General features: G+C 34.0%; 1 protein-coding gene across 1 annotated transcript in view; it reads left to right on the top strand.

Annotated features, from left to right (window-relative positions):
* The first annotated feature begins 221 nt into the window (after window positions 1–221).
* LOC106467012 (chymotrypsin-like elastase family member 2A) overlaps window positions 222–12930 on the top strand; it is a 15869-nt gene continuing 3160 nt past the window's right edge. Inside the window, exons 1-7 of the mRNA XM_013927322.2 lie at window positions 222–373; window positions 1307–1449; window positions 1956–2190; window positions 5539–5649; window positions 8860–9073; window positions 11191–11314; window positions 11966–12131. Coding sequence (XP_013782776.2) covers window positions 316–373; window positions 1307–1449; window positions 1956–2190; window positions 5539–5649; window positions 8860–9073; window positions 11191–11314; window positions 11966–12131 — 1051 coding nt within the window. The 5' untranslated portion in view covers window positions 222–315. The remainder of the gene's footprint in view (window positions 374–1306; window positions 1450–1955; window positions 2191–5538; window positions 5650–8859; window positions 9074–11190; window positions 11315–11965; window positions 12132–12930) is intronic.

The raw sequence follows: 12930 nt of genomic DNA, 5'->3' as shown, positions 1-12930 counted from the left end.
AGAAATAAATGATAAATTTTAAACTAAATAGTGCATGATAATTTTTCCAGTTCAAAAAATCTTTAACGAGCTATTCTATCTCGAGACAATCTTAGTATATGAAGACCCAGGTGCAAAGCCTAGGAACGTATTTGCCAAGAGAATGAGTGGAAACTGTTATCTACTTTTCTAAGTACATGATGTAAAGAAACCCTGAGAACTAACATCTGAATATGAGAAGAGAACAGGTGTTTCGGTTAAATTAGGTTCTGCCTAGAACGAAACAACTAAAAGGATATATAGTTCCAGCTTTCACCATAATTCCTACGTTGAATCATGGTTTCAATTCTTTCTCTTCTATCTTTCCTGCTGGTTGTGATTCCCCAAACCTTAGGTGAGTTGAGTCTGATCTTATACTATACTTAATTATCTGTATATTTTAACGTTTTACCATTTTACGTTTTATTCTATTGTTAACCTCCGTCTTTATTACATGATTGTTGTTACACTGTAAATATTTATACCCTCAAAATTTCGCGACATCTTTTTTTCATATTTTTTTATGAAATAAAAGGCATTTCATTTTTTATGTGCACTACTTTTATCACATAATGATATCGCTTATTTTGAACAAACTACAGAAAAAATCAGTAAAGTGTATTTATAGAAAACATGCTGTAACTAGATAGAACTGAGCTTGATAATACTTAATTTATAGAATAATTTCAGGGGTTTGAATTCTAAAATCTGGTTAGTCTATTGCCATATACACACATTTGAATTCATTTTTTCTTAAATAAAGAAACTAAACTGAGTATGGCCATAGATAAAATATACAGCTGAAATTTTATAATCTGTCAAACCAGATAGTAGGTTTTGCCAAACATCAAACATATTCTACGATGTTAGCATGATTTAAATCTGTACAGGTATCATACTGAAATGTAATATTCATCTTGAGCGTTTATCAAATTAGATTCGTATGAAAGCCATTACCAAAAGTGAAATTTATCCTCAGTTTTCCATCTTTATTTAACTCCGTATCTTTATCTTGAATTTTACCATCAATTAATCTGCATGAGAGACATAGTCATACTTAAAACTTACGAGCTTTCCATAAACTTAGCCTAGACAATCAATTTTTCATTAGTTTTTTTATCAATATTACTAACATCTTGCTTCGACATACAACTTACTTTACGTTTCATTACATATAAATATATGTTTTAAAACCAAATTGTTAAAATTAAGTGTTATAGGGAAAATAATTCCATCTTCCTTTTTGCCTGGTATTTTCTAAATTCTCACTGAGAGTGTATAATTTCAGGGGACGATGAAGCTTGTGGTCCTAATCAGCCTAAGATTTTGCAGGGCTCTACAGGTATCATTCAAAGTCCAGGGTTTTCTGATCGTAAAAACTATCCCGAAACCATACAATGCACATATGAAATACAAGCGCCTCCTGGCCAGGTTAGTTTTTGTTGTATAAAAACATAGCCGAGCATGAAACTTTTCATGAAAGATTACTTAAATTTTTAGAATTGCGAACTGTTTGTACACCCAGTTGTTACCATAGGCCTTTTGTACATTGTGTAAAAACTTGTGTTTTATGCAGTTTTACTCATTAATGTATAACTGTTTTATGTTTCTATAGCATATATAGAAAATAGAATATCGATACGTGCATTGAATAAATATTTCCTATTTAGGAACATAAGAGTCCTCTTTCTAAAAACAATAAAAATCAGTTAAAAATTCAGCTGTTCTGAGAAGCTGATCATAAACGCGAGTTCCAATTTTGTTTTATTTCAGTTTTGACTTTGAAAAAATCTATAATGTTCCAGCTAAGACTAACAATGGAATCTTATCATTGTAGAACTAATATTGTTTAATTATTTCAATGACTTGTGTATTATTCCTGAGACGCAAATTCCTTCAATAACATTTCAGATTTTGATTTCTGTCTCCTGTTGTAGAGAGTGCGATTAAACTTCCATTTCCTTGATATCGAGACTAGCTCCAGTTGTAGGTACGATTACCTTGCTGTTTACAACAAGATTAATGAGACTCAATATCGAGAAGCAGTCTTTTGTGGTAATGTCCTCCCGAGAGATATTATGTCGCTGAAGGAAATCTTTGTCATTCGCTTTGTCAGCGACCCTCTAATAACAGCGAGTGGTTTCAATCTTACTTGGCTTACAACCGACATGTGTGAGTATGGGAAATAAAAGAATATTGATGTTTGAACATAATATCCTAAATTTCTGAATTTTTCTCAGCATATCGTACTCCTAAAGACACTTGAACGACAAAAAGTTTGATTGAAATCATTCCATTGGATAGAATACGATGATCGTTTACACAAACACATTTTTTTTTTTTTACATTTGATAATTAGTCTTGTAGCTAAGATGAATCTTATGATGAAATAAATATTTACCTTCACAAATGTCATTAAATGTGATATTTTAACCAAAGATAGATCTCGTTAGATGACCCAGCTTTGAAGAACTTCCCGTTTTTAATGTACCGACATAACAGTCGTGACCTATAATTATCTGCATAAAAGAATTGTAACCCACACCTTCTACATCTAGATGTTAATCATGAACCATACTTTTATTATCTAGACTGTCACCTACACCTTCTACATCCAGGTGTTAATCATGAACCATACTTTTATTATCTAGACTGTCACCCACACCTTCTACGTCCAGGTGTTAATTATGAACCATACTTTTATTATCTAGACTGTCACCCACACCTTCTACATCCAGGTGTTAATTATGAACCATACTTTTATTATCTAGACTGTCACCCACACCTTCTACATCCAGGTGTTAATTATGAACCATACTTTTATTATCTAGACTGTCACCCACACCTTCTGCATCCAGATGTTAATCATGAACCATAATTTTATTATCTAGACTGTCATCCATGCCTTCTGCATCCAGATGTTAATCATGAACCATACTTTTATTATCCTAGACTGTCACCCATGCCTTCTGCACATCGAGGGCTCGAGTTGAGGGAGAGCGAACCAGAGACCCCCCCCCCCCAGTGGCACAATGGTATGTCTACGGACTTACAACGCTAGAAGCCGGGTTTCGATACCTGTTGTGGGCAGAGCACAGATAGCCCACTGTGTAGCTTTGTGCTTAACTTCAAAGAAATAAACAAAAAGCGAACCAGAGCACCGTTCCTGTTGCAAGAAATTGTTGTGAAAACGCTCCTGTTGTTAAAACTTTTTATGAAAACGTTTCTTTTGTAGAATATCCAAGGACATACGTAAATTTAAAGACAAGTTATCACAATCTTATCAATTCATATCGTTTATGCAGGCCTACTTTACAGCATGTCATTCTTCCACATTTGAGTTACTTTTCTGTGTCAACATACATTGTAACATAATTAAATAATCGAATCGAAATAAGATACTCTGGCGACCCCCCCCCCCCGCCTCATATGGGATGTGAAACTGACCTCCAATTAATAACTTTACACAACTCAAGACCTGTCTGCACTCATATAACAACTATGACCCATACCTATATCTTCTGCATCTATATAAAAGGTGTGACTCAAACGTTTTTATCTAAATAAAAACTCTGACCAACATCGTCAGTATCCAACCAAAACAAAAACTGTGACCCACATCCTCTGCATCCAACTAATAGTTGTGGTCTTCACTTATCGTACTTTTATAACATCTATGAACCATATCATTTGCGTCCAAATAACAATTGTAACCTATATATTTGACCTTTTGACTTTTAAGCTATCATTTTTATTTTTCATTTTCCATGTGATTTGACACACAATTATTTTCTCATGTTTTTATTGTTGTGTTTCCTATATAATTATGTTCTAGCCTATGTAATCTTTAACTGGCCTACTTGGCCTACAATAAATATCGCACTTCATAAAGATTGCCACAAAAGATTATATGGAGACACTGAAGACTATGCCCATAACTTTTTTCTAACATTAGTTCAAACAAATAACTAATTAGAGGGCGCCAAAAATTTAAACTCAACTTGGATCAGAAGCTATCGCATACCAAGAAGGCTAGTATGTTGTCGATCTTAGTTTGAATAAAAGTTTTTTACGGTTAAAATTAATTAATCTCATTGTTTTTTTCAATAGTAAACAACTAGTTGTTCAGAGCTATGACTTTAGTCTATAAAATATAAAAGTTTAAAATGAAAGATTACAGAAGTTCCTTGATTTGTTTATTTTTGAATTTCGCGCAAAGCTACACAAGGGCTATCTGCACTAGCCGTCCCTAATTTAGCAGTGTAAGACTAGAGGGAAGGCGGCTAGTCATCACCAACTCTTGGGCTACTATTTTACCAACGAATAGTGGGATTGACCGTCACATTATAACGCCCCCACGGCTGAAAGGGCGAGCATGTTTGGTGGGACGGGGATTCGAACCCGCGACCCTCAGATTGCGAGTCGAGCGCCTTATCCACCTAGAAGTTCCTTGAAAGCGAACAAAAAATGTTGCGCTGTATTACAGCCATTTTCAACTAAGTAAATCGATTAAAAATAAATATTTCAAATATTCACCCTCCTTTATTTCTCATAGGTATTACAGTCATAAATGAATAAAACTGTCAAAAATATAAACAGGAATACGTAAAATGTTGTCAGTATACCATCTTTGAAATAGTACAATTTTAACTAACTTTATTTTTTATTTGATTGCAATATTATTTTCATGAAACATCTTTATAAGTCTAAAACATAATGAAAAAGCAATAAAGCTCGATAACTTCTCATAATCCCGTTTATAACCATCATATGAAATTAGTCAGTCAAAATAATTTAAATTATTAGCAGCTAACTAATTTCAGAATTTGAATAATATTTTTAAACATAACTGACCTCATTACCCTCACAAGATCACCGTCAGAGAACGAACATTAGATGTGACAGCTTACTGGAGGATGTGACACTTTTTCAAGGAATACACTAGTTTAAAACGGCCTCCAGGCAACATTGCTTATTTCTGTAATAGTTCTTGTAGATATTGGAGATTTGTTTGTTTGTTTTGAATTTCGCGCAAAGCTACACGAGGGCTATCTGCGCTAGCCGTCCTAATTTAGCAGTGTAAGACTAGAGGGAAGGCAGCTAGTCATCACCACCCACCGCCTACTCTTGGGCTACTCTTTTACCAACGAATAGTGTGATTGAACGTCACATTATAACGCCCCCACGGCTGAAAGAGCGAGCATGTTTGGTGTGACGGGGATTCGAACCCGCGACCCGCAGATTGCGAGTCGAGTACGCTAACCACCTGGCTATGCCGGGCCTAGATATGGGAGGAAGATTTTTCTGGAGTCAGCCACTGATAATATTTTATCTAACATTACAGCGTACTTCATTTGGTGTAACTATAAATAAACTATGCACACATCAGTTGTCTCAACTTTCTAGTCATATTACCTGAATCCATTATTTCATATATAATTGATCTAATTATCGACTAGATACGATAATGTTCATAGGTCAGCTTTTAAAGTTCAATGTTATTATTGTTATTATTAATAGCTCTATGTTATCCAGAAGAATTTCAGTGTAAGAACCGGAAATGCGTGTTAGACGAAGTTCTTTGTGACGGAACAGACGATTGCGGTGACGGAACAGACGAAGAAGGATGTGGTAAGAAAAAAAATCACACATACACAAACTAAAAAAAAAAAATCAAAGAGAATTGTAGTATGTATATAATAAAATTTAGTGTGTGTGTCACGTAACTCCTCCTAAACCGCTGGTCACACCGACTTCTAAGTGGTACCAAACGAATCGTCTCGGTCCCAAGGTTTGCAGAAAGATAAATTTTTCACACTACCCCTTGGGGAACCTAGATATTTCCAGAAAACCCCTTCTCCCAAACTTCTAGACTCACCAACTTCTAAATGGTGCCAAACGAATCGTCTCGGAATTAGTTGTAACTTTAGAATACTAGAGGTAACAAACCTTATAAACCTAAAATAATAGCTTATATAAAGTTGTTCTTGAGGATCAAGTACAGTTAGCCATAAAGCAGAATAAGACCAAATTAGTTTATTTTTTATTTGCATAAGAAATGAATATTTATGCCATAGGAAAATATCAATACCTAGTTTTCCTTAACAAAAGTATTTAACTTTATACAATATAACTATTGTAGGGCACTATAGCAAAGTTTAAGGACTTCTGTTTGTCTTTTCATTAGTTATTCATCTCACTACGACACCCATAATGACAAGTTAGTTATAGCAGAGTTAATAATATACTTTACATACTTTTGCAATTATTTGTCGTGAAAGGATTGTATCATACGTAATGTATCGTTTTTATAATTATTGAACAAGACAGTTAGTACAACCTATTTTGTTTTTAAATATCGATTTAGTATGCATTTAACTTACTGATTATAGTTTGCTTCTACATTCAATTTGCATGACATAATTTTTGCATTTCCTAACATTTTACATGCAAAACACATATTACAACAACAACAATGTAAAATCACGGACTTGACAAGCATACTGAAACGAACATAATGTACAAAATTTGTATGAATGCTAATTCAGTATTTTACAAGCTAAGATGTTTATAGTACATTAATGTATCTTGAAGTTTTGTTAATAAATATATTACTATTTCAGTTAGAGTTTATACTTTTTCCACTTGGGTGCTAGCCCCGCGCCCAACCCTCCTCCTTTCTCATCCTGGACTTGGGGATTCGAACCCGTGACCCTCAGATTACGAGTCGAGCGCCCTAACCACCTGGCCATGCCGGGCCTAGTGACATATCATTACAAACTAGAAATAATATATTTTACCCAAAAAAAACGTATGTCTGTATATTACCAACTTTTTAAATTCCAGACCTTTAAATGCTGTTGGCTTTTTATTCTGCCAGTTTTGAGAGAGAACTTGGTTTCTTGTCCATGTGGCGACATTTCTTGCCCTTTGTGTTTCATAAAGTTAAAGTTTATCGAGCCTTTCAGCAGTCTTCATTCCAAAAAGTTCATTTATTTGGGTTGTAGTCTTAGGCGAACATGTCAACTGGAATCTGTCAACAACAGGATTGAAAGAGTGACCTATCTGTTTTAAACATTCGTTTTTCAAAATGGTAAGAATGTTTATTATCGAGCCTATATACATAAAGTTCCAAACCAGCAATAAACAAGCTCTAGACAAATATTTGTAAAAATATGTACAGAAAGGTAAGAATAGTAATAGTTAAACATAACTATTTAGGTAGACCTTATAAAATGAACTTATAAAGCTAAACATGGAATTATTGTATATTATTTAGAGATTTAAATAAGCATCCTTTTCAGAGCAAGTAGATGTTATACAATATACTATTAAACAAGTGAATTAGCAATAAGTGTTTTAAACATAAAACGTCAGGAAATGCAAAACTATGTCATACAAATTAAATATAGAAATAAACTATAATCAGTACAACAATTGCATACTAAATCGATACTTAAAATCAAAATAGGTTGTACTAACTGTTTTATTCAATATTTGTAAAATGATACATTATGTATTATAAAATCCTTTCAAGACAAATAATTGTAAAAGTATATAAAATAAATTATTGACTATACTGTAATATTTGCCTCATTCAAATAATAGAAAAATTAAGAGAGTATGCATGATGAAACTAACATATGTAACAGTGTTATAATAGTTGTCTCATTAAAATAATGATTTTGTTTGTAACTTTTTGGGACATTTAATTAAATCTAAACAATAATGTTGATGACATGATCACTTGTTGAAACACCTTACATTGAGCTCATCATACTACTGAATTATCCATTTATAGAAACGCCATCTGCCTTTCTAAAACACATATATAATACAGTTAGATGTATAAAAGAAAACTATAAACTTGAGACATCCTACGGAAGTATAGTATCCATACCAGCCTATAGAAACACTATCCTTAATAAGATCATCTGCCTATAGAACCTTAGTAACACCATCCGCCTAGTAACATCATCTGACTATACAAACACTATCTTTAGTAACACCGTCCGCCTATAGAACCTTGGTAACAGTGTACACCTATAGAAAGATCATCTGTCTTTGTAAAACATATGCAATTAAATATGTAAGCAAAAGCTGTAAAGTTGACAAGAACTAAAGATTAAAATACCACATTTATTGTGTTACTTATAAGGCAAAACTGTAATTGTAATAAAAACCTTTCAATTCTAATAACTGTAAACACAATGTTATGCAAATTAGATTAAATTATTAATTTTAAGACTTTGATTGTTACTATAAAGTTTATGTCATGTTGATCTACATCACCCTCTGGTTGTTCACTCTCGAACTATCTGCGCGATTATCATACCAATGCGCCTTCTGGTACCATATCCTGGACGTCATCGTCTCTCGTGCCTATTACATAATAGTTATATAACCCCAAGGCGGCAGCATAATTGGCATATTACCTAACAGTCATGTGACCCTCAGCAACATCTTTTGATATCCATTCACCTGGTGACCCACCCGAGGCAGCGTCCTTTAGGTGACCAACAGTCGCCCACCTACTATTCAGTTTTTATGTTGTAGAATAGAAGATCTCTAGATTAAATAGGTAATAAGTACCACTCTGTAGATCAATAGACAATCCGTACGGTTCTGACTTGTCTGGGTCAGTTCACACAGTTCTAAAACTTCATAAATCTTCTTAAACCACCATCTTATGTTACTTTTTGAGAAAGACAGAAAATACTGCTTAACTCAATATTAAGACATAAATATATTTTTTTAATTTTAAATCTACATCAAATTTCTCATTTAGCATTTTCCATACTGAGAAATTAGATTTATGTTAAACATATCGATTATCAACAGATTTGCCACTTACTCCTGCACCTCCTTGTGGCCAACCCGTTTTTCCTCCGATAGAGGGAGCTGACAGAATTATCGGTGGTCAGGAAGTTCGACAAGGCAGCTGGCCTTGGCAAGCAGAGCTACAACGTGGATTTTATTCTCCCAATGGACATGTTTGTGGGGCAACAATATTAAACGCTAACTGGGTTTTAACCGCTGCACATTGTTTCCTAGAGTGAGTAGTTCGTCCTAAATCTTGATAAGAAAGTTAGTCTCTATCAGAATAGAAGTAAAAAATGAAACTTCTGAGAGTCAATCTTCGTTTAATTCAGAGAAAACTGTATTTTAATACAAAACTGTTGTACTTGTTTATTTGTTGATAAACTATAAAAATGTCTGTTGAAAAGTATGACCTAGAAAATTACCTTGTTTGTTTTTTCCCGTAAAAATAAAACTGTTAGTTAGCATGATAGTTCAGAGCGTAGCTCCGGGGGGTAAAACCCCCACTTTTCAATCTGTCCCAGTAAAAATGCATCAAAATTAGGAAAATTACTCTCAAGAAAACAGGAGAATGTATAAAATTTAATACAGAACCCAAGAGCTTCCAGGCCCTAAGGCGAGTCCTGGACCCCAGTCGTAGTGGGTGCACCGGTGGTGCACATTCCCTCGCTTTATTCGGTGAAATAAACATTGCTCCCCTGCTTTTAATTTGCCTTATACACTCCTGTAATTTATAAAAAAACATTTAGTTTCAAGAAAAGTCTATTGACGAAAAAGATGGTGCACGTTTTCTTAATATTACGATCAAATCTTAACATAAAAGTCAGTGAAAATGTTATTATGAAAGTAAAGCTCCGTTTAATTAACATGAGTGTTGGTGAAACTGAATCCTTTTTTCTCATAAAGGTAAAATTATATGTTAGAATAAAAGTTGGTTAAAATCTTTGTAACATGAAAATAACCGTGCATGTCGTTTTATCATTGGCTAAAAGCAAACTTTTATAATGTTACGTTATGCATTTAAACATAAATTGTTATTTTGATAAATGATTCGCCTACTTTTGATAAATTAAATTTGGTTGGTTATTAGAAGTGAAGCACTTGAACTTGCACGATATTTCTTGAATCCAGTACATAAATGCTTTCACATAACACTCTAAATATAAAAGCTTAAAGCTTCCGATGTATATGTCAATAGGTATGTCATCGTCGAAATAGCTAGAGGATTGCAGGATTAAGTGACTGATGAGTAGCTGGTGGTAAGCAGAAAAAAACAATAACGTATATTGTGAGAGATTGGAATGAAGAGACCCGTTAACTTCACAAAAAACAACAATATATGCAAGATCACATAAACCCGAAATTACAAAATAGTTACACGACAATGACATGAATTGGACTGGGTTTATTCTGTTCTCTCTTTCTCTATGTTCTTGGACATGAAAATACAAACACGAAATTGGCTAGAAACGAACTCCTGTCATTGAAAACTAAAATCAAACTAAATTCTGATCGAAGGTTGATGTAAAAGTGGCTGAAGATAAAAGAGAGGACACGTAAATAACAGAGAACAAAGAAAGAACGCTTTCCACCAATCACAGCAAAGAACGTTCTGTTCACATGTTTTATATAAACTTGAGTTTTTACATACCATGGAATTGATTCTAACAAAAGCAAAATAGGCCTACAAATAGTAAAACCGTTTCATGATAGTTAGCGTTACCGGTCTCTGTTTGTTTTTCGCGCAAAGCTACACGAGGGCTATCTGCGCTAGCCGTCCCTAATTTAGCAGTGTAAGACTAGAGGGAAGGCAGCTAGTCATCACCACCCACCGCCTACTCTTGGGCTACTCTTTTACCAACGAATAGTGGGATTGACCGTCACATTATAACGCCCCCACGACTGAAAGGGCGAGCATGTTTGGTGTGACGGGGATTCGAACCGATTGCGAGTCGAGTGCCTTAACCACCTGGCCATGTCGGGCCACCGGACTCTGAATTTGTAGAGCCATTATTATCATTCGACTGTCGCAAGAAACGCGCTTCGCGCTTTGGGGTCCTGCTTGCGCTTAAAATGTGACTGTAAAATATCACTATTTGGTCTGACAAGAGTAGTCCAAGAACTGCCTATGGGTAAAGACTAGATTCCTATCATCTTGTCTGTCAATGTCAGATCAAAATTAGGGACGACTATGCACAGATAACCCTTTGTGTAGCCTTATGTGTAAATTGTAAAGCAGATTAACATTGTATTATAAATAGTTGCATAAGTAGGAAATTTCTAAAAACTACATAGGATTAGTTGAAAAAAAAACAGTTATCACCCGCGTTCCTCAGGATTGTTATCTTTCAGTGGTCTTGAGAAACATCGACTCCGTCTGCACCTGGGTAAACATAATGCGTACCTCACAGATCCAACTGAACAAGTCAGGTACATTGATACATATATTATCTACCCCAGGGAAGTGAATAAGAAGGTGAGTAGAATTTGTTTCATGTATTCGTTGTTTCTTGAACTGAGCATATTTGATCATATATATGGAAAATTCGAGTTCATTTGTTTTACGTTAGTTGGATGTTCGTAGTATATGCATTATCACACAGAATGTTCAACTTTTCATTAACAGCAACACTGATTTCTGCTAATATCGAAATCGAAAGAATTTGTTAAGATCTGTCCTAATTTGTTTTTGGTTTCCACATAATGATACACTTAATTTGTGGTCTTTCCTGAAAACGTTTATCTTGTCTTCCAGAACGTAGGAATAGAGTGTCGTTTACGTAAGAATCTTGCTATAATGATGCTAAGAACTGAACTAATCTGAGCAACACTTTAAAAATTTAAAATTTTTCAGAATAGTCAAAACTCTGAATATTTTTTAGAATAAAAACAATCAAATACTTTAATTTACCTCCACCAACTTGCTTGCTAAACACACAAATAAACTATTTTTTTAAGTAAGAGCATATGTATACAAAGTATATGTATTACTCTGTGTAGTTTACTCGATGATTGCGTCATTAGGATAATAATAATTAAGTTACTTTGTATAAATGATCCAGAGCGGTGTTATTTATATTTGGAATATTTTATAAATTTTAATATTACATATTTTACTTTTTCTCAGATTACTGCCATGTCAGATTTTGATATAATGCATGACTTTGCTCTTATCAAATTAAACGCACCTTTGAAATTTACGGACTATGTTCGCCCAGCTTGTCTTCCACAAAAAGATTATGAATTAACTGTGGGGAGTTTCTGCTATGTTACTGGATGGGGCGTAACTCGAGGTAACCTTAAAATGTTTTAATTTAGTTTGTTTGTTTTTCGTGAAGTATTATTTTTTAGAGATTTTATATTTTTTTTTATACAGTGGTCTCTATAAACAGATATTCGTTTAGTTCATGTTTGGAGAAAACAGTTTCTAACACTTATACTGCTATAAAGAATCATCTACAGATTATGAAAATGCGTGCAAAATATTCATATCCTACGAATATCAGGAGAGTTGTCCCCTTCTAGAAAGACAAACCATACTGACAGGACTTATAAAATATCTTCAAGATAGACCTGTGGGTGGAAAGATGGGTGAATATTCTTCTGAATGGAAATATTAAATACAATATTTCGAATACGGAAGTTTTCAATGTTCTTCATGAAAGCAGAAGAACCTTCACAGAAGAAAGTTTGAAACAGCAATGCGGACCGAAACCACACCTTAAGCGAATCTAGAGTAAATGTTTCATCCACAAAATGAAGGCTATAGTTAATAAACTGAACTAAGAATTTCAAGTAAACAAAGGCTCACAAATCAAAAGTCCAGAAGTTCTTTGAAGGTCATTGTTATTAAACGGATCAGTTAGTAAAATAATATTCTGTTTGATTTACTCTGTGGTAAAAAAAAAAAAACAGAAGAAGAACATAAAGCTAAAATCTCCATTCCGTTTATTCCCAGAATAAGTTACAACATCCAGAAAATATTCAAGAAGTTTCCAGTGTATGTCTATTTCAAAGCGGACAGACATTAGAGAATTTCTATCAGAAGTTTTTGTTTTGAATTTCGCGCAAAGCTACACGAGGGCTATCTGC

Source organism: Limulus polyphemus, unplaced genomic scaffold (genome assembly GCF_000517525.1).
Source record: "Limulus polyphemus unplaced genomic scaffold, Limulus_polyphemus-2.1.2 Scaffold2461, whole genome shotgun sequence".
NCBI lineage: Eukaryota > Metazoa > Arthropoda > Merostomata > Xiphosura > Limulidae > Limulus > Limulus polyphemus.
Note: the sequence above shows the minus strand (reverse complement) of the source record. Positions and strands in the feature narration are given on the sequence as shown.